Source organism: Trichomonas vaginalis, chromosome III, assembly GCF_026262505.1.
Source record: "Trichomonas vaginalis G3 chromosome III, whole genome shotgun sequence".
NCBI lineage: Eukaryota > Parabasalia > Trichomonadida > Trichomonadidae > Trichomonas > Trichomonas vaginalis.
This window is the reverse complement of record NC_067205.1, coordinates 23,226,664-23,249,392: the sequence shown is the minus strand read 5'-3', so window position 1 is coordinate 23,249,392 and position 22,729 is coordinate 23,226,664. Positions and strand designations below refer to the sequence as shown.

Sequence of the window (22,729 nt, the reverse complement as noted above, 5' to 3'; positions counted from 1 at the left end):
TTCTTTAGGTTCCTCTGTTTTGGGAATGGACTCGGTTGGTGGGACGTCGGATATTGTTCTGAAGCAGTGCAAGTATTGTTCTGAAGCAGTGCAAGTATTGTTCTGAAGCAGTGCAAGTATTGTTCTGAAGCAGTACAAATATTGTTCTGAAGCAGTGCAAATATTGTTCTGAAAAAGTACAAGTATTGTTCTGAAACAGAAAATTTTTCTCACAAATTGAGAGCTTTTACGGGAAATTTGTTCTGAAAAAGTACAAGTATTGTTCTGAAAAAGTACAAGTATTGTTCTGAAACAGTACAAGTATTGTTCTGAAACAGTACAAGTATTGTTCTGAAGCAGTACAATGGACAACATCGAGCCATTAGATGAGGCAATTTACCTTATAGAGATAAATGAAGTTGTTAAGCAGTACTTGGGCAAGGACAAAGCCAACAAGTCCCTCGGCTTCTGGTTGTCTGGAAGAGGTGCGCTGAAAATCGAAATTGAAACCGGAATTCCAATTCAAATACCAGAAAACACTCCTGTAGACGACATAAAGGAGATGAAGAAAGAAGATCTTCTCAAGTTCTTTGCAAAGCGCCCATGGATACAACTTCCAAACAGAGAGAGTCCAATTCCACGAATTATACAAATTCTCAGAGCACTGTTCCACTTCTTTGGTCAACCATTCTACATAACCTGTGAAGGCGACATCCAACCAGTTCAGTAAACATCTCATTTTAACTCACTTTTTAATGTTTTTTGTGAAAGTGTCAAAAATAAATTGTTTTCATGAAAATTCAAGAGGGTGAGAAAACAGGTGAAAAAACAGGTGAGATCTCACCTCTTCACCTAAACATTATTTTTCAATACTTTTTCAGCACTTTTCCGTAGTTATATATGAAAGACAATTCGAGATAAAAGTCATAGTACAATGGAATAATATGTTGCACACCATTTGTTGTGAACCAAACTTGAAAGTCAGAGAAACTGTTACTAGGTGGTTCGTAGAATTTAGAAGCAAAGTCATAAAAGTCCTTACCAATACATAGAAAACTATTGTTGCTTGAACTGAAACTTGCATGACACATAACATTTTGAGGGTCAAACACGTTTCTATAAACTGTCAAATCTGCTGGTGGAAGTATAAATTTAAATGGACCATCTGGTGGTAATGGTTCGTTCTGGTTTAGTAACCGAAGAAATTGTGCCCAAGAACGTTTGTCTACTTTCCAAAATAAAAACTCTGTATCTCTTGGAGGGTTAATTTCAATCTTTTGAAATGAAACGGTGGAGTTCATCTTGTCATATTCTAGTTTCAGATAGTATGTTCCATTTAGTAAAGAGTCGTATTTTTCTTGAAATTCCCAATAATATTTGTTCATTTGAGTTTGAAAGTCATTTAGAGTTTTCTCAAGACTTTCGTCTGAACGAACTGTAAAGATTCTCATTTCGTCAAATTTGTCTATTAGACCATCAGAACCTTTATACTGCCCATGAAAATATACTGCGAACATAAATGCGTTAGTTCTATTTGAAAACAAAACTCTTCTAAATCCTATTGCCTTTGCATCTGAAGGACTTTGAAGCCAACGAATTGGATAGTCAAACCTGTATGCTCGGGATGAAATTTCTTCATCTGAAATAGTCCTACCAGCATTTGTAAAGATATAGTCTAACGGTTTTGTATCTGCTACTTTTGTTCTTTGTTTTTCAACCTGAAGCATTTAATATATGTAAAAATATATTGTTTTAAAATGGTATGCCATTTCATATTTCTCATCTAACAAACAAGTTTCCCAGCGGTCTTCTCCAACAAACTCAGCGTACATTTCAAATAAAATAAAAAAAATGTCACTTTTTTTAAAATAAATTTTTTATTTCATGCAATGTTTTATTTCTGTGCCGTCTTCAAGTATACCCCAATATTTCCTTTTCGATATTACATGAACTTCGGAAAATACCTTATCTAGCTTAAAACAGCCCATCTTTTCACCGACTAAACCCATTTCAATGAGTTTGTTGTATCCTTCTTCGTTCGTCATGAGTGCGTCAATGTTCTCATAGTAAACCACAACTTTGGATTTGACTTCGGAGAAGAATTTGTTGTACTCGTCAAGGACTGCCTTTGCGAACTGAGGGTAAGACCAATGTTCGACAATAGGTTTTAATGTGGTTACTAAGCCACTTTGACCTTGAGTGAATTCGTACTTCAAAACAAAAGGAGAAAACCTTTCAACAAAGTTGTCGACCTTCTCATAATGTTTACTCTTCATCTCTTGAGGTTTCTTAATGGAATATCCCCATGTCGAATTCATAAGCAATTTGAGTGTCATTGCAAGTTTGGGGTTTGAAGCTTTCCTAATATCATACAGTTGTTGTATAACTTTTCCAACTGTATAGTTCCTTCCCGGGAACTCACCATCTTCGTTTGGAATTCCAGTCGGAATATATTGGACAAACCTCATGTATGCGGCGTTAAGGTCGACATAGTATATCTTTTCATCTGAGTCGAACTTGTCGCAACCAATTGGTCCAGTTTGTGGAAATTCAAGTGAGTCTCTTATCTTCTGAGAAACTTCTCCTGTTATCTCATAAACATCGTCGAAGCAACCTGTTTCATATAAAACCTTCTGACCTAACTCAGATGCTCTCCAATACAATTTGACGTCAATTGGATGTCTCAATGGAAGTTTGTTTATAGCATCTTGAAGTTCTTGCAACCTCATTGGAAGTTCTTCTGGTTCAGGTTGGTATCCGAACATACCAACTCCTTGTGGAACTGTGTACTTCTTTTGTACTAGAACTTTGTCTGGAACAACTTTTGGTCTTGCTAACAATGAAAAGTTTGTTTCGTCTTTTGGTACAAAAGTTTCTGTCAGCTTGTCATCTGGAATTGGTTCCAACAAACCTTTCTCGAAAAGAATGTTTACAGCTCTGACAATGTTGCACTTGCCTTTTCCGAACAATGGGTTTGTAAGACTTTCGTTCAACATGAAATGGTTGTGGACAATTACAATCTTCAACCATGGTAAATTGAACTCAACAACATAGTCGTCATGTGAAGAACCTTTAGCTGTAGGTATGTTGACTCGGATATTGACATTTGCCAACGGTGCAATTTTTGCCAATTGACCTCTGAGAATGTACCTTGTCTTCACACATGACTCAAGATACTTCATCTTCTCATCTGTAACAAGACCAGAGTTCCTGAGACATGTAAGAATGCAAGGTTCATTGACAATTGTTTCAATTGAATTGTAAATTCCATACCTTGTCAAGTCAATGTCAGACTTATTTATGAACGGGAAGGATCCAGCATGTTGTCTGACTGCTTGAGGGTTAGGTTGGTACCATTCGAACTTGACACTTGCAATTCCTTCAATTGCATTCAAAATGTCTGAGTCGGAGTCAACCATTTGTTCTCTCTTTGTAGTCTTGAAAGCGTCAAGAAGTTTTGCGGCTGTTTGTTCATTGCCATGTGCATAGTAAATGTGACCATCCAAATCTGTTATGGTCAATCTGAGATTGTGTCCTTTCTTATTTCCGTCTTGAATTGCAGCAAGTACTCCCATGAAGCCTTCTTTGTTCTTTCCTTCGTCAAAGTTTACTGTAAAGGTTCGACCAGATGTAATTTGACTTCTAACTTCACGATACTTTTCATATGCATATCTTGTTCTTTCCATGGGAGCATGTGTGTCTTCACCTTTTCCTTTTTTCCTTCTCAAAGGATGCAATTGTTCGTCATGTTTCCAGTAGAATCTGGCAAAGCCGTCGTGTCCTTCAACTTGAGGTTCACTAACATCGAAAGGCATGTCCATAAGACGTTCTTCTTCTAACCTCTCTAGTCTGTTTGGATAATTGGCACGTGCTGTTTCCAAATCCATTTCGTAGCGAAGACCAGACAATTTGTCATAGACTTTTATGGGTCTTCCCTTCCTATATTTAAAATTCTTCGAAACTCTCCAACCATATCTTTGCAACTCTGCTTTTATTCTAGCAGATTTTCTATCCATTCTATATGGGGGCATTTTTATAAAAATAAAAAATATTTTTTTCTTTACTTTACATAACCGCCTGCTGCCATAAGTCTTTGACGCCAACCCATACCAGCTAATGAAGGTTGACTTGGTTTAGTTTGGAAACTAAACTTTGGTTTTGGTTTATCTTTCAGTTTTTGGTTTTTCTTCTTCTATCGGTTTTTCGTCACTTTTCGGTTCCTCTGGCTTTACCTCACCTGCAGGAACAGTTGTGTCGTCAACATCTTCATAAATATCATATGCCATTTGTTTTTGTTTTCCTTTCAACTTTTTGTGTTTGTTGTAAAGTTTAGAATATTTCGACTCTAAGTCAATGAGATGTTCTATAATGAACTGTTGGTCAGTGAAGTAAACTTTTCCATCTGTTGTCTCGAAGCTCCTTCAGACTTCAATATTTTATTTGTGAGAGTCTGTTTCTTTTTTGAGATACTAGCCGTTCCATTTTTATGAAAAGTGACTTTGTAGTTAGGGTTTGTATTTCCAGACCTGGCACTTTCTATTATTGAATTTTTCTCTTCATCTGTAAGTTCTTTGACAGGTTTTGACAATGGTTCTGAACTTTTTTTTGTGGTGTCAAATCTACCGTTTCAACTTCTTCGGTCATTTCATCTCAGTAAAAAAATTTAGTTTGGTTTGTTTTCAACTGGTTGTTTAGGTTTTTTAAGTCGGTCTAAAACTTCCTGAGGTATAGGAAGAACTTGACAAACACGTGGTGTAACTGCTGGAAGTCGACAAATCCATCTTGAACCCATTTGTCTCAATGCTGTATTGTTCATTTCATCTCAGTAAAAAATTTTACATTCCCCACGTTTGAGGCGGTTGAGGTTGGTTATTGTTTACCCACTGTTGTGCATGGTTATATCCTCTGTTAAAGAATCTTTCACCTTGGTCCATATAGTGTCCTGCTTGGTTATAGTAGTCATTTGCTTTGTTATAATAGTTTCCTGCTTGTCTTCCTACATTGTCCATCCATCCTTGAACTTTTCCTCTTGTTTCAGGATTTGGAATAAGATTTGTTGCATCTCGTGCTACATCCCAACCTTTCTGTACAGTTTGTATAATAGGTTGTGCTTTCTCTTTAAGTATACCTAATGTACTCAAAATCTTCCTTCCAATTCCAAATGCACCTCTGGCTATTGTTCCCACTGCGGGTAAAAATCTAGATGCAACTCCTGCTAATGCGCCAAATAAACCCATTTCTTATAGGATAAAAAATGACGAATCCAAACAAGGACCCCTATGTTTCTAAAGCGACAAAGAAAGCACTCATGGTAAAAATCTTTAGTTCAACACCAAATGCTTGGTTTATGGATATCTTGGAAAACATTCCGAGGTATAGAGAAGATGGACCTCCATACTGGTTAATATTTGTTGGTCAAAACACAAGATACTGTGAAGCCATACCATTATGGTCCAAAAATATTTTAGATGTGAAAACTGCTTTGACAATATTCGTTGACAAATACCATCCAACAAAACTGACATCTGACTGTGAAAGTTCTTTCAAATCAGATGATGTAAAAAACTATCTGCGTTCAAAAAATGTAAACCAATATTTCATTGTCGACCAAAACCATTCTGCTCTTGGTGTCATTGACGGTTGTATAAAAATGTTAAGAGACTTAAACCAACCACAAGGTGGTGAAGCAAATGAAATGTCATATGACGACAAGTATAGACACTTCTCTCAGGCAAAGATGAGACAAGTTTTAAATATTTACAATAACCGTAAACAAAAAGGTTTAGGAAACCACTCCCCGAAGAAATGAAAAACAACCCTGACTTAGAGAAAGACTATATATTTAATAATTTAGTCAAAAGAGACAAACAAGAAAGAATGCCGGGCTTCAAACTTCAGAAAGGTGACAAAGTAAAAATAGAAATACCTAAACGCGACCCATATGAAAATACTATTGACTATGACAACAATAGGAACCCGACAGGTACTCACATTCGTGTTCGTAAAAATAGAAGAAAGTATACAAGAGAATATTATGAAGTTTTAGGCAAACATGGCAAAATGTACACACTGCAAGCAGAAGATAAAACTACTATTGCCAGACCTCGTTTCAAACTTGTCAAGTTCAAGGTGGTATACTTTCAAAGACAGTTCCTAACAAATATAAGACAACTCCTGACGAATATGCTAAAGAAGTTGAAAATGACGACTAAGCAATTCTATACCATGCGTAAACTGTCATGTAAGGTGGCATGTATTCTTTACTTTGTCCCGTTGTTTGTGTATATCCTGTAACGCGATGTGTATGGTTTCCATCTCCCTGAGTGTTACCCCAGAAACAATTTATAGCAAACTGAACGTTGTCTTTAACATCATATCCTTTACCTTTTGTCATTGCTGACCAATCCCAAAATTTATGCTTATGCCAACCTGCTTGAGATGTACTTAAATCTATGTAGTGACTATGTGCAGGTAAATTTTCACCTGAAATCGTTTTACTTCCACCTGTTTCCTTTGAAGAGTTTGCACAATACAAAAACCTGTCGACTATTTGTTCCCATGCACCAACACCAAACATTACTTGAGGACCTCTTGCTTCCATAGATGTATAAATAGAACCTACTGGGTTCATTAAATCAAACATATGAGATATTATAGGATTGTCTCTTTTGAACTTAAAATATAGTGCAACTATTTCAGGTTTCTTCTGGTTTGTGTCAGAATATTTTTTATAATATAATCTTATGTTTTCAGGGTAGGTAAAATCTTGACTATAATATTTATTTCTGTCATCTTCATAATAGTATACTATTCTCGTTTTTTCTATTGCATTATATCTTTTATATCTATAATATTCTAAATATAATGTTTGCTTTTTTGGGTCTACACGTGCGTCAACACCATAGTCATAATAATATGGTACTGGAGATGGGTCAGGCAATGTCATATCTGCCATTTCATAAACTCTTAAATATTGCTTTTGTTCGTCTCCATATAAGTTTAAGTAGCAGTTGTTGTCTAATGGAACTTTAACTTGTGTACCATCATTCTTTTTATAGCTTACATACATTTCATTGTTATTTTTCGGAATGAGTTTATACCGTGTACCATTTTCTAAGGACTGTACCAACTGCCATCTAAAATATTTATTTTCTTCATTGACAGAAAAGTCACCAACAATAGTTTCAATATTTTTTGTTCCAACTAAACTTTGGTATATTTCATTGACATATGTTTTATCTGCTTTATTTTCAAGGCTAACGTTTAAGTCTGTTATTTCAGAAGATGTATGTGTATGTCCAACGGCACTTTTACTGTTTAAGGTTTCTTGTAAGTTTGTAATATCAGATATAGAATGTGTATGAGTCTTATTTGCTTTTGTCTCTAATGTTTCTTGTAAGTTTGTAATATCAGATATAGAATGTATATGAGTCTTTTTAGAATATTCGTTTTCAGCTCTTGTCACTTCACTTGACATTTTATTGCCAACATATGTTTTGTCTGCTAGTTCAGGATGAGTATGTTCTTTTGTTGCATAAGCATTGTTAGCTCTTTCTTCTTCTTTTGCTATTGCATCGTCTACATATTCTTTGTCAGCTTTGTTGTCAACATCTGCTTTCAAAGAAGTTCATTTATAGGTTTCTCGTTTAAAGTTCCTTTTGTTGGATTTATACAGACAGTATGGTTCTTATTGTCTTGAAACAGAAACTCATCTGTCATAGGGTTTTATTGTCAGTTTTAAGTTTCCTTCTTTCAATGACTCAGATATCTTAGAATAGTTTGAAAAGTTTGTTGTGTTCTTATTTAGAGCTTGCATAATGAGTTGTCGGTTGTGTTGTATTCTCTCATAGACGCTGTTTCATTTGACATTTTTATTCTAGATAAAATATGCTTCCAATAGAAAAGAAAATTCTAGAGTTGCTACAACTAAACCATTAGATGAACTTTTTACTAATGTAGGTCAAAAGTTTGACTTAGATACCGTAAAGCATGAAGGCTATCGTTTTGACTACCCATTAAGATGGTTAAGAGACCCATCCGTCACAAAAGCTATTGGCTTTCGTAGAATGAAGTTCATTTCAGAAGCCATACATGTTTCCCATTTACGGTCGGTTTGAAGTTCGATACTATAACAAAGGAAGCATATGTATGAGAAATTTGAACAGGGAAACTTTTACAAGTTAGTTTGCTTGTAAACTTAGAAACAACTCTTCAAGCTTTTCAGAAAAAATAAACGATATCTATATCGAATATGCAAACCAGTATAACATTGACGAAGGAGAATACCATCTCGATATTATTTATGACAGGAAAAATGCAACTGTTAAAATCAATAAAATAGAAGACCTTGGAGAAAACGTTTATATTTCTACAAAATATAACAACTTGGCATGGTATAGATTTATGAGGATGTTAAATCAGCCTGCAGAATATCCAGTACACCCGGACTTTTATGAAGTCGAAAACCCTAATGGAACATATGAAAATATTTTCGACCAAGATGCTATTATTGTTCATGCTTCATTTTCTGGCGCCCAAAACTCTTTCTTATGCTTGGCAAATGACTTTTACGAAAAACCTACAAAGTTATATGAACCGCCGAGTGGAAGTATTTCAGACTTTCAAGTATGGTTTACTACAGATGGAAGAAAAAGAATAATTCCATTATACCATGCGTTTTACTTAGAACTTAGTTTCATATACAACTACTATCGAACGATAAAAATATAATTTTTTAATACGGTTGAGGTGTTGGATTTGGTTGCCAACTTGACTGTGGTGCAGGTTCAGGCTGTTGTATAACAGGAGCTTGTTCTTCTGGTTCAGGGTCTTTAGGTATAATACCAACAAACTGACCTACTCTTTTACCAATATTTTTGACTCCGTTCCAAATTCCTCTTCCGACAGATTTTATTCCATTCCATATACCTCTTCCAACTCTTCTGAAGAAGTTTCCAATACTACTGAAGAAACCCATTTTACTATATGTAAAAATCTAATGTCCGCCTAGTCTCTTACGTTTCCTGTTGAGTTCCATAGCATTCTTTAACTGGAGCTCATACATTCTGTTTCTCCTCTGGTAGAAAACATATTCTGGGTCAACTCCTGTGTTCGCGTCATCTGCATAAAGTTGTTTATATCCCACTTCAGGGTTTGTATAAAACTCTTTCCATCTCATATTTGCATACCATGGTGGCAAACCTAACGCAGCGTCATTTGACATGGCAGTTTGCATTTGTACATCTGTTGGCACTTGACTATAGTTTGCCATTGCAGTTTGTATTCTAACTTCATTTGGAATATTCTCTGGGTTTGGTTGTCCAGGTTGCTGTGCATTCGCTAAGTTCTGTGCGTCCATTTCATATTAGATAAAAATATCTCTTACGAGTACATATACTGAACATTTGCAGGCATTGGTTCATCTTCATATTCTCTGTACTTTTCTGCCACGTCAAATAAATAAATGACACAATGGAAAAAACCTAAAACAAGTAGTCCTATTTCAAACCACATTTACTTACTAATAAAATTTCTTTATTGTGACACTTTCTCCGGTTTATAGGTCCTCTCTCATATTCTATCTTGTCATATATAAACTCATAGTCATGTATGTCCTCTAACCATCTCATAACGGTTTCCAAACCACTTTTATCGGATGTAAAGTAAAAGCATGGATGGTTATGTATAACGTCTAAAGTTTCTAAAGAGTCTCTCAAAGTCCAGTCTACTTGGTATTGAAAATCCCATGTGTTATAGAACGGCGGGTCCACTATAAAGAAAACATTTTCCTTGTCTTTATATTTTTCATACAACTCTGTCCAACGACATCTCACAAACTCTATACCCTCAATATATTTTTCTATGTTCTCTTTGAAAACATTTGTATAGTTAAGATATAAAACTTTTGACATAAGTGTTTCAATGTCATGAACTCTTATAGAACCACTATATAATAGTCTAGCAGATATACTATCCCAGTCTATATATTCTGCTTTTTTCAAAACCTCTCTCACAATATTTTTCTTATCTAATGGTATACGTTCCATCTTACCTATAGGTATCTTTTCTTTTAACTCTTTCAATATATTGTTTGTGTCTGGAATATGTTTGAGACGGTCCATATAGTTGTCGAAGTCATTGCATATAATCTTTGAGTCTGGGAATATTGTATGGCACAAATGGGATATATAGAAACTTCCACCGAACAAATCTACAAATGTTAGACCATTCGGTAGTTTCTTAAGTTCTCTCAATATAATATCTTTACATCTACTCTTATTTCCAAAGAACGGTAACGGTGGTTTTGTAAAATTCATTTATATATAATAATAAAAATGTTTTTACCCGAAAAGTGACAGAAAAGTGACAAAGCATGAAAACATATATAATTTGTGAAAAGTGAAACATTATATAATGTTTTCGACCCAGAAGAAGGCTTCTTCCCAGAAGCAATGGAGGAGGAAATACAAGACTCTATCCAAGAAGAGTCCTCCGAATATAAACTTCATTTATACTAAACATCTTCAGGGCTAGAAGGGGCGCAGCCCCTGGAAGCCCCTCATACCTGACCTTAATCATTAATTTTCCTCATTAAAATTCATTTTTTCATTTTTCATATTTTTCTAAATTCCAAAATTTAAATAAAAAACAGTCAGTGACGATTGACTGACTGACTGACTGTTCTTTTTCATTAATTTTCCACTTTTTTTTAACTTTAATTTTTTTATTTTTTTAATTTTTTTATTTGTATATAGTTAGTAATTTTTCCTTTCTACTTTCTATCTCTTTTTTCTTTATTAAGAAAAAATCCTCGATAGAAGTAGTTAGCCCCGACATTAATACGGAGGCTTTAGGGTTAATTAAGAGTTCAGAAGAATTTTTAATTAACCTATCGGATTCTTACGAACTATTTTGAAAAACTTTTAATAAAAGGGGGTTATTTTACCCTTTTATTATCATGAATATTGTAATTAACGGGGTTATTTTACCCTTTTATTATCATATTCATTAAGGAAATCAATGATTTTATTTAAAATTAGTTTTATAAACAAATTCTTTAAATTAACACTAAAGAAAGTGATGTTATTACTTAAAAATCATTGATTTTTTCCTTAAGTGCTTAGGAATTAAAGGAAAATATACGATTTCATGAATTTTGCTTTGAAATATTCATAACGTTAGTTAATTTGGGGGAGGTTTTTTGTGATATGGAAAAATGTTAGTTGCTCAATTATCTCACTATTGGATGGACTTTTATCGAGCGAAATTTTGGCTGTAAAGACAATTCTGATATTGGTAACATGGTGATAAGAACAAATAGTCAGTTTGCGTGGTTTATGATGAGATAATTTCGATTTAAAAAAAAACATAAAAATTGATTTTAATGAGCGATTATATTTGAATATGCTCTCCTAATTTGAAGGAACTGGTTAAATCATGAATTGATCATGAATAATTTTTTTCAAAATAACAATTATAATTTCATATTCATTATAAGTTGAAAATATATCATAAAGACTTTATGAATGATAAATTCGTAAAAAACAAGTTAGTTTGTTTCTGAAAATAATAATAATAAAAACCAATTTAGACCCAATAATTTTTGGCGGGATAATTGAGATGTTTAACAAAAACTGAAAGGTGTCATTATTATCTATGACCAACAAGCAACTGACCTAGTCTGGATTACAATATTCGGTTCATCAAACCGCCAATTTGATGAATCAAGCCAAATTGTAACTGACCTAGTCTGGATTACAATATTCGGTTCATCAAACCGCCAATTTGATGAATCAAGCCAAATTGTAACAAACCAGTTGTTGATTGCATGGTATTATTCATCGAACTGCCAATTTGATGAATTACATTTCTTAGTCATCAAAATAGTGGTCATGTTGTAAACGAAAACGATAAAAACGACTTGACAGTAAAGTGACACTTTACATGGCAAAAAATAGAGCCTTACTTTTGAGATACTTGAGATTGAAACTGAATCTTATGAGGCGGTGATCTTGAATCACTACCTCATAAGGTTCAGTTTCATATAAAATTTGTTGCAATTTTTTATTCTTTTGCAATTATTTCTTATAAGATTTTACATCTTTTAGCGGGAATGTTTGTTATCATGTATATATTATAAATATCTACACGATAACGAACATTCCTCGCTAAATTGCTGAGAAACTTTGAGGAAATGTCGAACAATTTCCTCAAAGTTTCTCAGATTTATATAGATCACTAGAGTCCCCTAGGCACTGATTCTGGTTCAGTACCTAGGAGGCTCTAGTTCTCTAACGAACTGATAAAATGTTTTAAAATTTTTGGATATTGCTACCTGTGAAGCACTGACTTCAAGTCAGTACCTCACAGGTAGCAATTACATTGAAAGATGGGAGAAACTTTGTCCGAATGTTAAACTATTCGGACAAAGTTTCTCTCATTTGTAGTGGAGATGGAAGGCTTTGAGGTATATTATATTAATATATACCCCAAAGCCTTCCATCTCCACTTGAAAGTTCCAAAACTTTGGGTTAATAGTTTGCAATTAACCCAAAGTTTTGGAACTTTCTAGAAGGAATTGCAGGGTAAGAGGTACATATTCATACTATGTACCTCTTACCCTCCAATTCCTTCTTAAAATGGGAGAAACTTTGTCCGAATGTTAAACTATTCGGACAAAGTTTCTCTCATTTGTAGTGGAGATGGAAGGCTTTGAGGTATATTATATTAATATATACCCCAAAGCCTTCCATCTCCACTTGAAAGTTCCAAAACTTTGGGTTAATAGTTTGCAATTAACCCAAAGTTTTGGAACTTTCTAGAAGGAATTGCAGGGTAAGAGGTACATATTCATACTATGTACCTCTTACCCTCCAATTCCTTCTTAAAATGGGAGAAACTTTGTCCGAATGTTAAACTATTCGGACAAAGTTTCTCTCATTTGTAGTGGAGATGGAAGGCTTTGAGGTATATTATATTAATATATACCCCAAAGCCTTCCATCTCCACTTGAAAGTTCCAAAACTTTGGGTTAATAGTTTGCAATTAACCCAAAGTTTTGGAACTTTCTAGAAGGAATTGCAGGGTAAGAGGTACATATTCATACTATGTACCTCTTACCCTCCAATTCCTTCCTTAACATAAACAAATTTGGAGTTAATTGTTTGCAATTAACTCCGGGTTTGTTGACCTCCAAATGAAAATGAAAGGGTAAGAGGTATATAGTGACCCTATATGCCTCTTACCCTTTCATTCTCATTAATTATGGGAGAAACTTTGGCCGAATGTTAAATTATTCGACCAAAGTTTCTCCCATTTTTTGAAGGGATTGGAGGCTATGAGATACTGATGCAATGTCAGTACCTCATGGCCTCCAATTCCATCCTGAAACTGATCAAATTGGACCTTACATGCATTTGAAATTTGCCATGTAAAGTCCACTTTTTGAGAGAGAGGATTTGACTGCGTCAAATTCTCTTTTTCGTTTACGAGAGTCATGTTACTATTCGTTAGGTTAAATTACTTTTAATGCCCATTCAAGGAAGTACATGTCAGTTACAGGGTTTATAGTTTTACTCGAATTGAGTAAACCTCTCGGAAGCAATTACCACAAGAGCCAAGACTTCTCGTTTACAGACTTTGAAAGCCAGGAAGGAGCCAGGTAACAATAATGGGCTCTCTTATGATATTTTGGGATATTTATCAACAATTTGAGTTTCTACCTATTGTCTTCAATGAGGATTTTTTAGGCCAGAAGTACAATACCTGTACAGTCTAACTACTAGGGCAATGTAGTCAAACTGTGCACGTATTGAACTTCTAAGGCTATTATTTATCTGCTATTGACATCATTCTTTTACATTACCGTCCTCTGGTCCTTAGAGGACCATAGATTCTGAAATTACTTGTGCAGAGCAAAGTTCTTCCGAGATCTCTCTATCCTTCGTAGATCTCGGAAAAACTTTGCCTTAAACTACTGCATTAATGTTTCCTAGTATTCAAAGAGCTATGAATTCTATAGTTGATCTTATAAGGTAGAGTTTTTCCTAACTTTCTCATTCGTTGAAAGGTTTTCAACAAAGCTATACCTTAAAAATCTGTGCTTGTTATATCTGATCATTTGTGTGTTAGGGGAGGTAAATTTATTCCACTAGAGCAAATTTTTTCCGAGGTTTCTCATTCGATGAGAAACCTCGGAACAACTCTTCAATAGTGTAATGAATTTGTGGTATTTGTCCTGCAAACAGCGAGAGAACTTGTCTGTAATTCGTTTATGATGAAGTTATCTGGATGTCTCTCAGATGAGGAAGGAAGTCCAGAAAACTTCACCATAAGTTAATACTTGTGTATTTCTATGACTCTCTTCACGTCAGAGAATGTAAATTTACTCGAATAGGGCAAAGTTCTGCTCAAGTTTCTCATTTGATGAGAAACCTCGGAAGAACTTTGCCCTAAGGTAATGTATATGTGATTGTTGGCCCGCAGAGAAACAAGGAATCTGTTTGTATTTCGTTTATGGTGAAGTTCTCGGATGTTCTCTCAAATTATATGGAAAATCAAGATAACTTCACCATAATTTGTTGTAGTTGTGATTCTCTGGCTCTTTGCCGGCCAGAAAACTAGAAAATAGTTTATAGTGGGAGTATGCTCGATGAATACCTACTCACTAAAAATATACGTTATTTTTTGTTTTCCTATGGGAAAATAGTTTTGATTTTTATATATCGTATGCTTTGTTATTGCATGAATTGTCTATTTTCTTAATAAAAACTCATTTTTCCGTGTGATTCTGAATCAATGCATTCCAAAAAAGCGTTTTCCGCCTTTGAAACGTGAAAACACACATTGCATGAAGAATCAGAGAAGATTTTCTAACTCGAAGAATTCCAAAAAAAACCAATTATAGTTTTTTTATCGTGAAAAATTTACTTTTTAACTACGAAATTTTTAAAACGCGATTTTTTTGGAGATTTTTAGAAAATTCAAATATGATAGGCATGTGTTATTTTATGTGCTCTATGAGTTTATCAGCTTAATTTGGAGTTATTATCAAATTTCAATAAGTCTAAAAAATTGAAAGATAGAAAATCTTCTCTGATTCTTCATGCAATGTGTGTTTTCACGTTTCAAAGGCGGAAAACGCTTTTTTGGAATGCATTGATTCAGAATCACACGGAAAAATGAGTTTTTATTAAGAAAATAGACAATCATGCAATAACAAAGCATACGATAGTATAAAAATCAAAACTATTTTCCCATAGGAAAACAAAAAATAACGTATATTTTTAGTGAGTAGGTATTCATCGAGCATACTCCCACTATAAACTATTTTCTAGTTTTCTGGCCGGCAAAGAGCCAGAGAATCACAACTACAACAAATTATGGTGAAGTTATCTTGATTTTCCATATAATTTGAGAGAACATCCGAGAACTTCACCATAAACGAAATACAAACAGATTCCTTGTTTCTCTGCGGGCCAACAATCACATATACATTACCTTAGGGCAAAGTTCTTCCGAGGTTTCTCATCAAATGAGAAACTTGAGCAGAACTTTGCCCTATTCGAGTAAATTTACATTCTCTGACGTGAAGAGAGTCATAGAAATACACAAGTATTAACTTATGGTGAAGTTTTCTGGACTTCCTTCCTCATCTGAGAGACATCCAGATAACTTCATCATAAACGAATTACAGACAAGTTCTCTCGCTGTTTGCAGGACAAATACCACAAATTCATTACACTATTGAAGAGTTGTTCCGAGGTTTCTCATCGAATGAGAAACCTCGGAAAAAATTTGCTCTAGTGGAATAAATTTACCTCCCCTAACACACAAATGATCAGATATAACAAGCACAGATTTTTAAGGTATAGCTTTGTTGAAAACCTTTCAAATAAAGAGAAATTTAAGGAGAAATTTGCCCGTTTGATGTATGGTGAGAAGCATATTTGAGAGTTTGGAGAGGCAAAGTGCAATCACCTATCAATATTGCACTTTGCTTGTAAAAAGTTCTTCGCATCTCTTGAGGTGTGAGGAAGTTTCTCGACAGAGGAAACTTTCATATCGAATGTTGCCTCTGTCGAGATGTATGTGACAGGCAAAGTGCAATCACCTATCAATATTGCACTTTGCCTGTCAAAAGTTCTTCGCATCTCTTGAGGTGTGAGGAAGTTTCTCGACAGAGGAAACTTTCATATCGAATGTTGCCTCTGTCGAGATGTATGTGACAGGCAAAGTGCAATCACCTATCAATATTGCACTTTGCCTGTCAAAAGTTCTTCGCATCTCTTGAGGTGTGAGGAAGTTTCTCGACAGAGGAAACTTTCATATCGAATGTTGCCTCTGTCGAGATGTATGTGACAGGCAAAGTGCAATCACCTATCAATATTGCACTTTGCCTGTCAAAAGTTCTTCGCATCTCTTGAGGTGTGAGGAAGTTTCTCGACAGAGGAAACTTTCATATCGAATGTTGCCTCTGTCGAGATGTATGTGACAGGCAAAGTGCAATCACCTATCAATATTGCACTTTGCCTGTCAAAAGTTCTTCGCATCTCTTGAGGTGTGAGGAAGTTTCTCGACAGAGGAAACTTTCATATCGAATGTTGCCTTTCTCCAGATGTATTACAAATAAAAAAGAATTCCATCCCAATTACACTCTATAATACAACACTATCAATATGATCAAATCACATCCATATTAAAATATGAAAAATCCAAAATCATTCTCTCTCAAAATCATATATCCACACATATCACAACGCGTTGTTGCAATTTCTTCATAAATACTAATTCCAATCTTATATAATATACAAAAAATATCTTTATTTAAATATATCTTAGTACATTCAATAATAATTATACTAGGTACATCTATCACATTAAGTAAACACATATTTATTATGATTTTAATAAAATTTAGTTTATATCTTTTTCAATATATAGTATTTATGCAACACCATATGGTGTTTTCTCTCCCATATCTTCCATATGTCATTATAAGAGGGCATCCACATTTTGCATGTTTTTCATCTTTGAAACGGTCTATTGACCATGCTTTGAGACGAAAAACATGCAAAAAAACGAAAGATGCGTAGTTGAGTTTGTACCATGAGTGGTGCATGATCCGATATATGTTGCGCCTCAATTTTGAGATTTTGCCAAAAGATGAATAAAATTGATAAAGAATAATCAGAAAAGAAAGGATATATAAAGATATTTTAGTGTTTTATATATTTGTAATATGTTTATCAAATTATTGGGATATGATTGGGATAATTTTGTTGTGCATGAAAATTCGGTTCACTTCACTTCTGACAAAAGTGACAAGTTTACATGGCAAAAATATATAGGGTATTTTTTTTTAAAAGTAGTTATCTTTATATATAAAAATAAAACTTTTGATATATTTGAGTAAATGATTTATTAATTTATTTATTTATTTTTTTTAAATCAAATCATATAAATATATATATATATATAATAGTGAAATAGAACAAGAGATAATTATTGATGATTAAATTGTAGACGAGGATAAAAGTTTAGATAAATTAATAAAATTAGTGTGGAATCAGACAAATTTCGGGTTGTTTGGGAAGGAATTGTTGGCTATGATGTACTGATTCATGATCAGTACATCATAGCCAACAATTCCTTATACAAAGTTCAAAAACTTGGGTGCAATCAGAACTGATTGCACCCAAGTTTTTGAACTTTCCATTAACAATTGTTCAATCACATTTATACAACCCAAATCTATACCAATCATACTCTTATTCATACATCATATTTTAAAAACTTTTTTGCAATATGATATATGTAAAGTGTCAAAAATGAATTGAACCGAATTTTCATGCATTACATGATTGGGATAATTTAATCAGAAAAATTTGAGATGAGAAGAATTTCTATACAGAGGAAACTTTCATATCGAATGTTGCCTCTGTCGAGAAACTTCCTCACACCTCAAGAGATGCGAAGAACTTTTGACAGGCAAAGTGCAATATTGATAGGTGATTGCACTTTGCCTGTCACATACATCTCGACAGAGGCAACATTCGATATGAAAGTTTCCTCTGTCGAGAAACTTCCTCACACCTCAAGAGATGCGAAGAACTTTTGACAGGCAAAGTGCAATATTGATAGGTGATTGCACTTTGCCTGTCACATACATCTCGACAGAGGCAACATTCGATATGAAAGTTTCCTCTGTCGAGAAACTTCCTCACACCTCAAGAGATGCGAAGAACTTTTGACAGGCAAAGTGCAATATTGATAGGTGATTGCACTTTGCCTGTCACATACATCTCGACAGAGGCAACATTCGATATGAAAGTTTCCTCTGTCGAGAAACTTCCTCACACCTCAAGAGATGCGAAGAACTTTTGACAGGCAAAGTGCAATATTGATAGGTGATTGCACTTTGCCTGTCACATACATCTCGACAGAGGCAACATTCGATATGAAAGTTTCCTCTGTCGAGAAACTTCCTCACACCTCAAGAGATGCGAAGAACTTTTGACAGGCAAAGTGCAATATTGATAGGTGATTGCACTTTGCCTGTCACATACATCTCGACAGAGGCAACATTCGATATGAAAGTTTCCTCTGTCGAGAAACTTCCTCACACCTCAAGAGATGCGAAGAACTTTTGACAGGCAAAGTGCAATATTGATAGGTGATTGCACTTTGCCTGTCACATACATCTCGACAGAGGCAACATTCGATATGAAAGTTTCCTCTGTCGAGAAACTTCCTCACACCTCAAGAGATGCGAAGAACTTTTGACAGGCAAAGTGCAATATTGATAGGTGATTGCACTTTGCCTGTCACATACATCTCGACAGAGGCAACATTCGATATGAAAGTTTCCTCTGTCGAGAAACTTCCTCACACCTCAAGAGATGCGAAGAACTTTTGACAGGCAAAGTGCAATATTGATAGGTGATTGCACTTTGCCTGTCACATACATCTCGACAGAGGCAACATTCGATATGAAAGTTTCCTCTGTCGAGAAACTTCCTCACACCTCAAGAGATGCGAAGAACTTTTGACAGGCAAAGTGCAATATTGATAGGTGATTGCACTTTGCCTGTCACATACATCTCGACAGAGGCAACATTCGATATGAAAGTTTCCTCTGTCGAGAAACTTCCTCACACCTCAAGAGATGCGAAGAACTTTTGACAGGCAAAGTGCAATATTGATAGGTGATTGCACTTTGCCTGTCACATACATCTCGACAGAGGCAACATTCGATATGAAAGTTTCCTCTGTCGAGAAACTTCCTCACACCTCAAGAGATGCGAAGAACTTTTGACAGGCAAAGTGCAATATTGATAGGTGATTGCACTTTGCCTGTCACATACATCTCGACAGAGGCAACATTCGATATGAAAGTTTCCTCTGTCGAGAAACTTCCTCACACCTCAAGAGATGCGAAGAACTTTTGACAGGCAAAGTGCAATATTGATAGGTGATTGCACTTTGCCTGTCACATACATCTCGACAGAGGCAACATTCGATATGAAAGTTTCCTCTGTCGAGAAACTTCCTCACACCTCAAGAGATGCGAAGAACTTTTGACAGGCAAAGTGCAATATTGATAGGTGATTGCACTTTGCCTGTCACATACATCTCGACAGAGGCAACATTCGATATGAAAGTTTCCTCTGTCGAGAAACTTCCTCACACCTCAAGAGATGCGAAGAACTTTTGACAGGCAAAGTGCAATATTGATAGGTGATTGCACTTTGCCTGTCACATACATCTCGACAGAGGCAACATTCGATATGAAAGTTTCCTCTGTCGAGAAACTTCCTCACACCTCAAGAGATGCGAAGAACTTTTGACAGGCAAAGTGCAATATTGATAGGTGATTGCACTTTGCCTGTCACATACATCTCGACAGAGGCAACATTCGATATGAAAGTTTCCTCTGTCGAGAAACTTCCTCACACCTCAAGAGATGCGAAGAACTTTTGACAGGCAAAGTGCAATATTGATAGGTGATTGCACTTTGCCTGTCACATACATCTCGACAGAGGCAACATTCGATATGAAAGTTTCCTCTGTCGAGACACTTCCTCGAAACTCCAATTTTTCTTTAGAACTACAATATCTTAACAATTAGCTCATCAAAACACAACCTATAAACTTTAATTTTTACTTTTGTTTTTTTCAATATATGAACTAAATTTTTTTTTTCAAATTACTCCCACACTGGGAAAAGTATTTTAACTCAGATGTTGCCAGCCTCTTCATCATTGCATTAACAAGTGCTTTGACTCAGAGGTTGCCAGCCTCTTCATCATTGCATTAACAAGTGCTTTGACTCAGAGGTTGCCAGCCTCTTCATCATTGCATTAACAAGTGCTTTGACTCAGAGGTTGCCAGCCTCTTCATCATTGCATTAACAAGTGCTTTGACTCAGAGGTTGCCAGCCTCTTCATCATTGCATTAACAAGTGCTTTGACTCAGAGGTTGCCAGCCTCTTCATCATTGTAAAAATGTATTACCGCTTTTTTTTTTAATTCAATCGTAACATCTCAATTATCCCGCCAAAAATTATTGGGTCTAAATTGGTTTTTATTATTATTATTTTCAGAAACAAACTAACTTGTTTTTTACGAATTTATCATTCATAAAGTCTTTATGATATATTTTCAACTTATAATGAATATGAAATTATAATTGTTATTTTGAAAAAAAATTATTCATGATCAATTCATGATTTAACCAGTTCCTTCAAATTAGGAGAGCATATTCAAATATAATCGCTCATTAAAATCAATTTTTATGTTTTTTTTTAAATCGAAATTATCTCATCATAAACCACGCAAACTGACTATTTGTTCTTATCACCATGTTACCAATATCAGAATTGTCTTTACAGCCAAAATTTCGCTCGATAAAAGTCCATCCAATAGTGAGATAATTGAGCAACTAACATTTTTCCATATCACAAAAACCTCCGCCGTTAATTTGCTTTGAAATATTCATAACGTTAGTTAGTTTGCTTTAAAAAACTAATGATAGTGTGTATTTTGAGCCCTTTTATGCATGAAATTCGTATATTTTCGGCTATTTCTTAAGCATATTACAAAATTAGTTTTTCAAAATAGTTCGTAGGATCCGATACCTATACTACTTCGGACACATTTCCATCAACTTAACAAACATATATCGAATAATATTTTTGACAAATCTACAAAATGTTAGATCAAATAGAAAATTATTTTCACAAATCAGCATATATTAAGATGTATTCACTATATAATCTATTCTTCATAGATACTATTAATCATTACATAACAAAAAATATGAATCAGAAATCAAATCATTTCTGAAATTTATCTCTGTAAGTAATATCAGGAGTTGTTTATATGATATGTACCTAAGCAGAACAGCAGAGAACGACGTTGTCCTGCCAAAAAAGAAGAATAAAAAGAAAAAAAGAACTTGAAATTAAGGATAGAAGGATAGTATGTTTATTATTAATATTAGTATTAATATATATATAGTATGTGTACATAGTTATATAACGATTAAGCAGATGCTGTCTTTGCTGCCTTGTTAGATCTGTAGTTGATGATCTCGGACGTGTCAACTTTTCTTTTCGCTGATGAGCTGGATCGTTGTCAAGAGTGGGAACTTGTCTGTTGCATTGCGTTCTTCTAAGATCTTGTAGACCTCTGCAGCGGCAAGTGTACCTTGAAGTTTCTGACCATTAAGAAGTTCTGATTCGCACTCTTTGAATGACTTGCCTGACTTGACAAAGTACTCGGCGCACTTCCTGTTACGGCCACCGTATGATGAGGCAACAATGTCGCCGAAACCACATGACTCAATCATTGTGAGGATGTCGACGCCTCTGTCTGGGAACATCATCTTGGCGAACTCGTAGATCTCGACGAAGCCTTCACGGAGGATTGCTGCCTTTGTTGACTGACCCATGTTAAGGCCATCAACAATGCCGCCGCCGATGGCAATGATGTTCTTCATTGTGCCACTCAACTGCTGTGTAACAATGTCGTTGGTGCATGAGATCTTGAACTTTGGTGAGTCGAAGAGCTGCTTCCATGTATCGCGCTCTGGGATGTCTGGGAATGCTAATGTTGACTCGCAGAAGTCACCGCGAGCAATCTCGTTAGCAATGTTGGCACCCATGAGAGAACCGCACTTGATGCCGAGGATTTCTTCGACTGTGTCTGTGAGGAGCTGGATCTTGCCATCCTTGAAGTTGATTCCCTTTGTGAGGAGGCAACCTGTAGCAGTCTTCTTGACGTGGCCTTTCATCTTCTCGAGTGTTGCTGGGAGGAACTGGTGTGGAACGACGAAGATGAAGAAATCTGCGTCACAACATTCGACGACGTCGCCAATTGCTTCGACGTTTTCGCCGAGGTTGTATCCTGGGAGATACTTGATATTCTCGTGTGTAGTGTTGATAGTGTGGATAAGAGATTCGCCATTGACGACTTCTTCGAGAACCCACATCTTAATGTGTTGATCCATTGATGGAACATTCTTGATGTTAGCTGCACAGTGGCGTGCAATGCAGCTGCCGAAGTTTCCGGAACCGATGATGCTTAACTTGTATGACATTATCTAAAAATGATTTTTTTTTCCAAAATTTTGCATCACTATCAATTTCTGTGTGCGTTCAAAATATTCTGAAGATATGGACCAAATTGCTTTCAAAACTTGCATAACTTATCAAAAAATTTCTTAAAACCAATCAGATTATGGCTCTACA

At 35.2% G+C, this 22,729-nt stretch overlaps 9 protein-coding genes and 2 pseudogenes across 11 annotated transcripts, besides 5 other annotated features; 3 read left to right on the top strand and 8 right to left on the bottom strand.

Moving 5' to 3' along the window:
• Positions 1 to 7,417: part of a mobile genetic element that runs on past the window's edge.
• TVAGG3_0749790 (uncharacterized protein) lies at positions 344 to 709 on the top strand (the record flags this gene model as incomplete). Its single annotated transcript, XM_051245184.1, has 1 exon — positions 344 to 709. One exon carries the CDS (start codon positions 344 to 346, stop codon positions 707 to 709), a length of 366 nt encoding a protein of 121 aa, XP_051091771.1.
• Positions 846 to 1,706, bottom strand: TVAGG3_0749780 (uncharacterized protein; the record flags this gene model as incomplete). The annotated part of the gene is made up of 1 exon (XM_051245183.1): positions 846 to 1,706. One exon carries the CDS (start codon positions 1,704 to 1,706, stop codon positions 846 to 848), a length of 861 nt encoding a protein of 286 aa, XP_051091770.1.
• TVAGG3_0749770 (DNA/RNA polymerases family) lies at positions 1,857 to 3,275 on the bottom strand (the record flags this gene model as incomplete). The annotated part of the gene is made up of 1 exon (XM_051245182.1): positions 1,857 to 3,275. A coding segment is annotated over one exon (1,419 nt), but the record flags the coding sequence as incomplete, so codon positions are not given.
• TVAGG3_0749760 (uncharacterized protein) lies at positions 3,479 to 3,995 on the bottom strand (the record flags this gene model as incomplete). The annotated part of the gene is made up of 1 exon (XM_051245181.1): positions 3,479 to 3,995. A coding segment is annotated over one exon (517 nt), but the record flags the coding sequence as incomplete, so codon positions are not given.
• On the bottom strand, positions 4,643 to 4,795 carry TVAGG3_0749750 (uncharacterized protein; the record flags this gene model as incomplete). The annotated part of the gene is made up of 1 exon (XM_051245180.1): positions 4,643 to 4,795. One exon carries the CDS (start codon positions 4,793 to 4,795, stop codon positions 4,643 to 4,645), a length of 153 nt encoding a protein of 50 aa, XP_051091767.1.
• On the bottom strand, positions 4,815 to 5,216 carry TVAGG3_0749740 (uncharacterized protein; the record flags this gene model as incomplete). The annotated part of the gene is made up of 1 exon (XM_051245179.1): positions 4,815 to 5,216. The coding sequence occupies one exon, from the start codon at positions 5,214 to 5,216 to the stop codon at positions 4,815 to 4,817; it is 402 nt and encodes a 133-aa protein (XP_051091766.1).
• TVAGG3_0749730 lies at positions 5,327 to 6,191 on the top strand (annotated as a pseudogene). The gene has a single exon. A coding segment is annotated over exon 1 (865 nt).
• Positions 7,418 to 7,866: 449 nt separating the features above from the next.
• TVAGG3_0749710 lies at positions 7,867 to 8,564 on the top strand (annotated as a pseudogene). Its single transcript has one exon. A coding segment is annotated over exon 1 (698 nt).
• Positions 8,565 to 8,713: 149 nt separating this feature from the next.
• TVAGG3_0749700 (serine threonine-protein phosphatase family) lies at positions 8,714 to 8,956 on the bottom strand (the record flags this gene model as incomplete). The annotated part of the gene is made up of 1 exon (XM_051245178.1): positions 8,714 to 8,956. The coding sequence occupies one exon, from the start codon at positions 8,954 to 8,956 to the stop codon at positions 8,714 to 8,716; it is 243 nt and encodes an 80-aa protein (XP_051091765.1).
• An 85-nt stretch (positions 8,957 to 9,041) lies between these two features.
• TVAGG3_0749690 (uncharacterized protein) lies at positions 9,042 to 9,337 on the bottom strand (the record flags this gene model as incomplete). Its single annotated transcript, XM_051245177.1, has 1 exon — positions 9,042 to 9,337. A coding segment is annotated over one exon (296 nt), but the record flags the coding sequence as incomplete, so codon positions are not given.
• Positions 9,338 to 11,167: 1,830 nt separating this feature from the next.
• Positions 11,168 to 11,602: a mobile genetic element.
• A 703-nt stretch (positions 11,603 to 12,305) lies between these two features.
• Positions 12,306 to 13,362: a mobile genetic element.
• A 4,183-nt stretch (positions 13,363 to 17,545) lies between these two features.
• Positions 17,546 to 17,706: a mobile genetic element.
• A 2,811-nt stretch (positions 17,707 to 20,517) lies between these two features.
• Positions 20,518 to 20,952: a mobile genetic element.
• A 494-nt stretch (positions 20,953 to 21,446) lies between these two features.
• TVAGG3_0749640 (glycerol-3-phosphate catabolic process) lies at positions 21,447 to 22,581 on the bottom strand (the record flags this gene model as incomplete). Its single annotated transcript, XM_051245176.1, has 1 exon — positions 21,580 to 22,578. The coding sequence occupies one exon, from the start codon at positions 22,576 to 22,578 to the stop codon at positions 21,580 to 21,582; it is 999 nt and encodes a 332-aa protein (XP_051091763.1).
• Between the last annotated feature and the right edge of the window lie 148 nt (positions 22,582 to 22,729).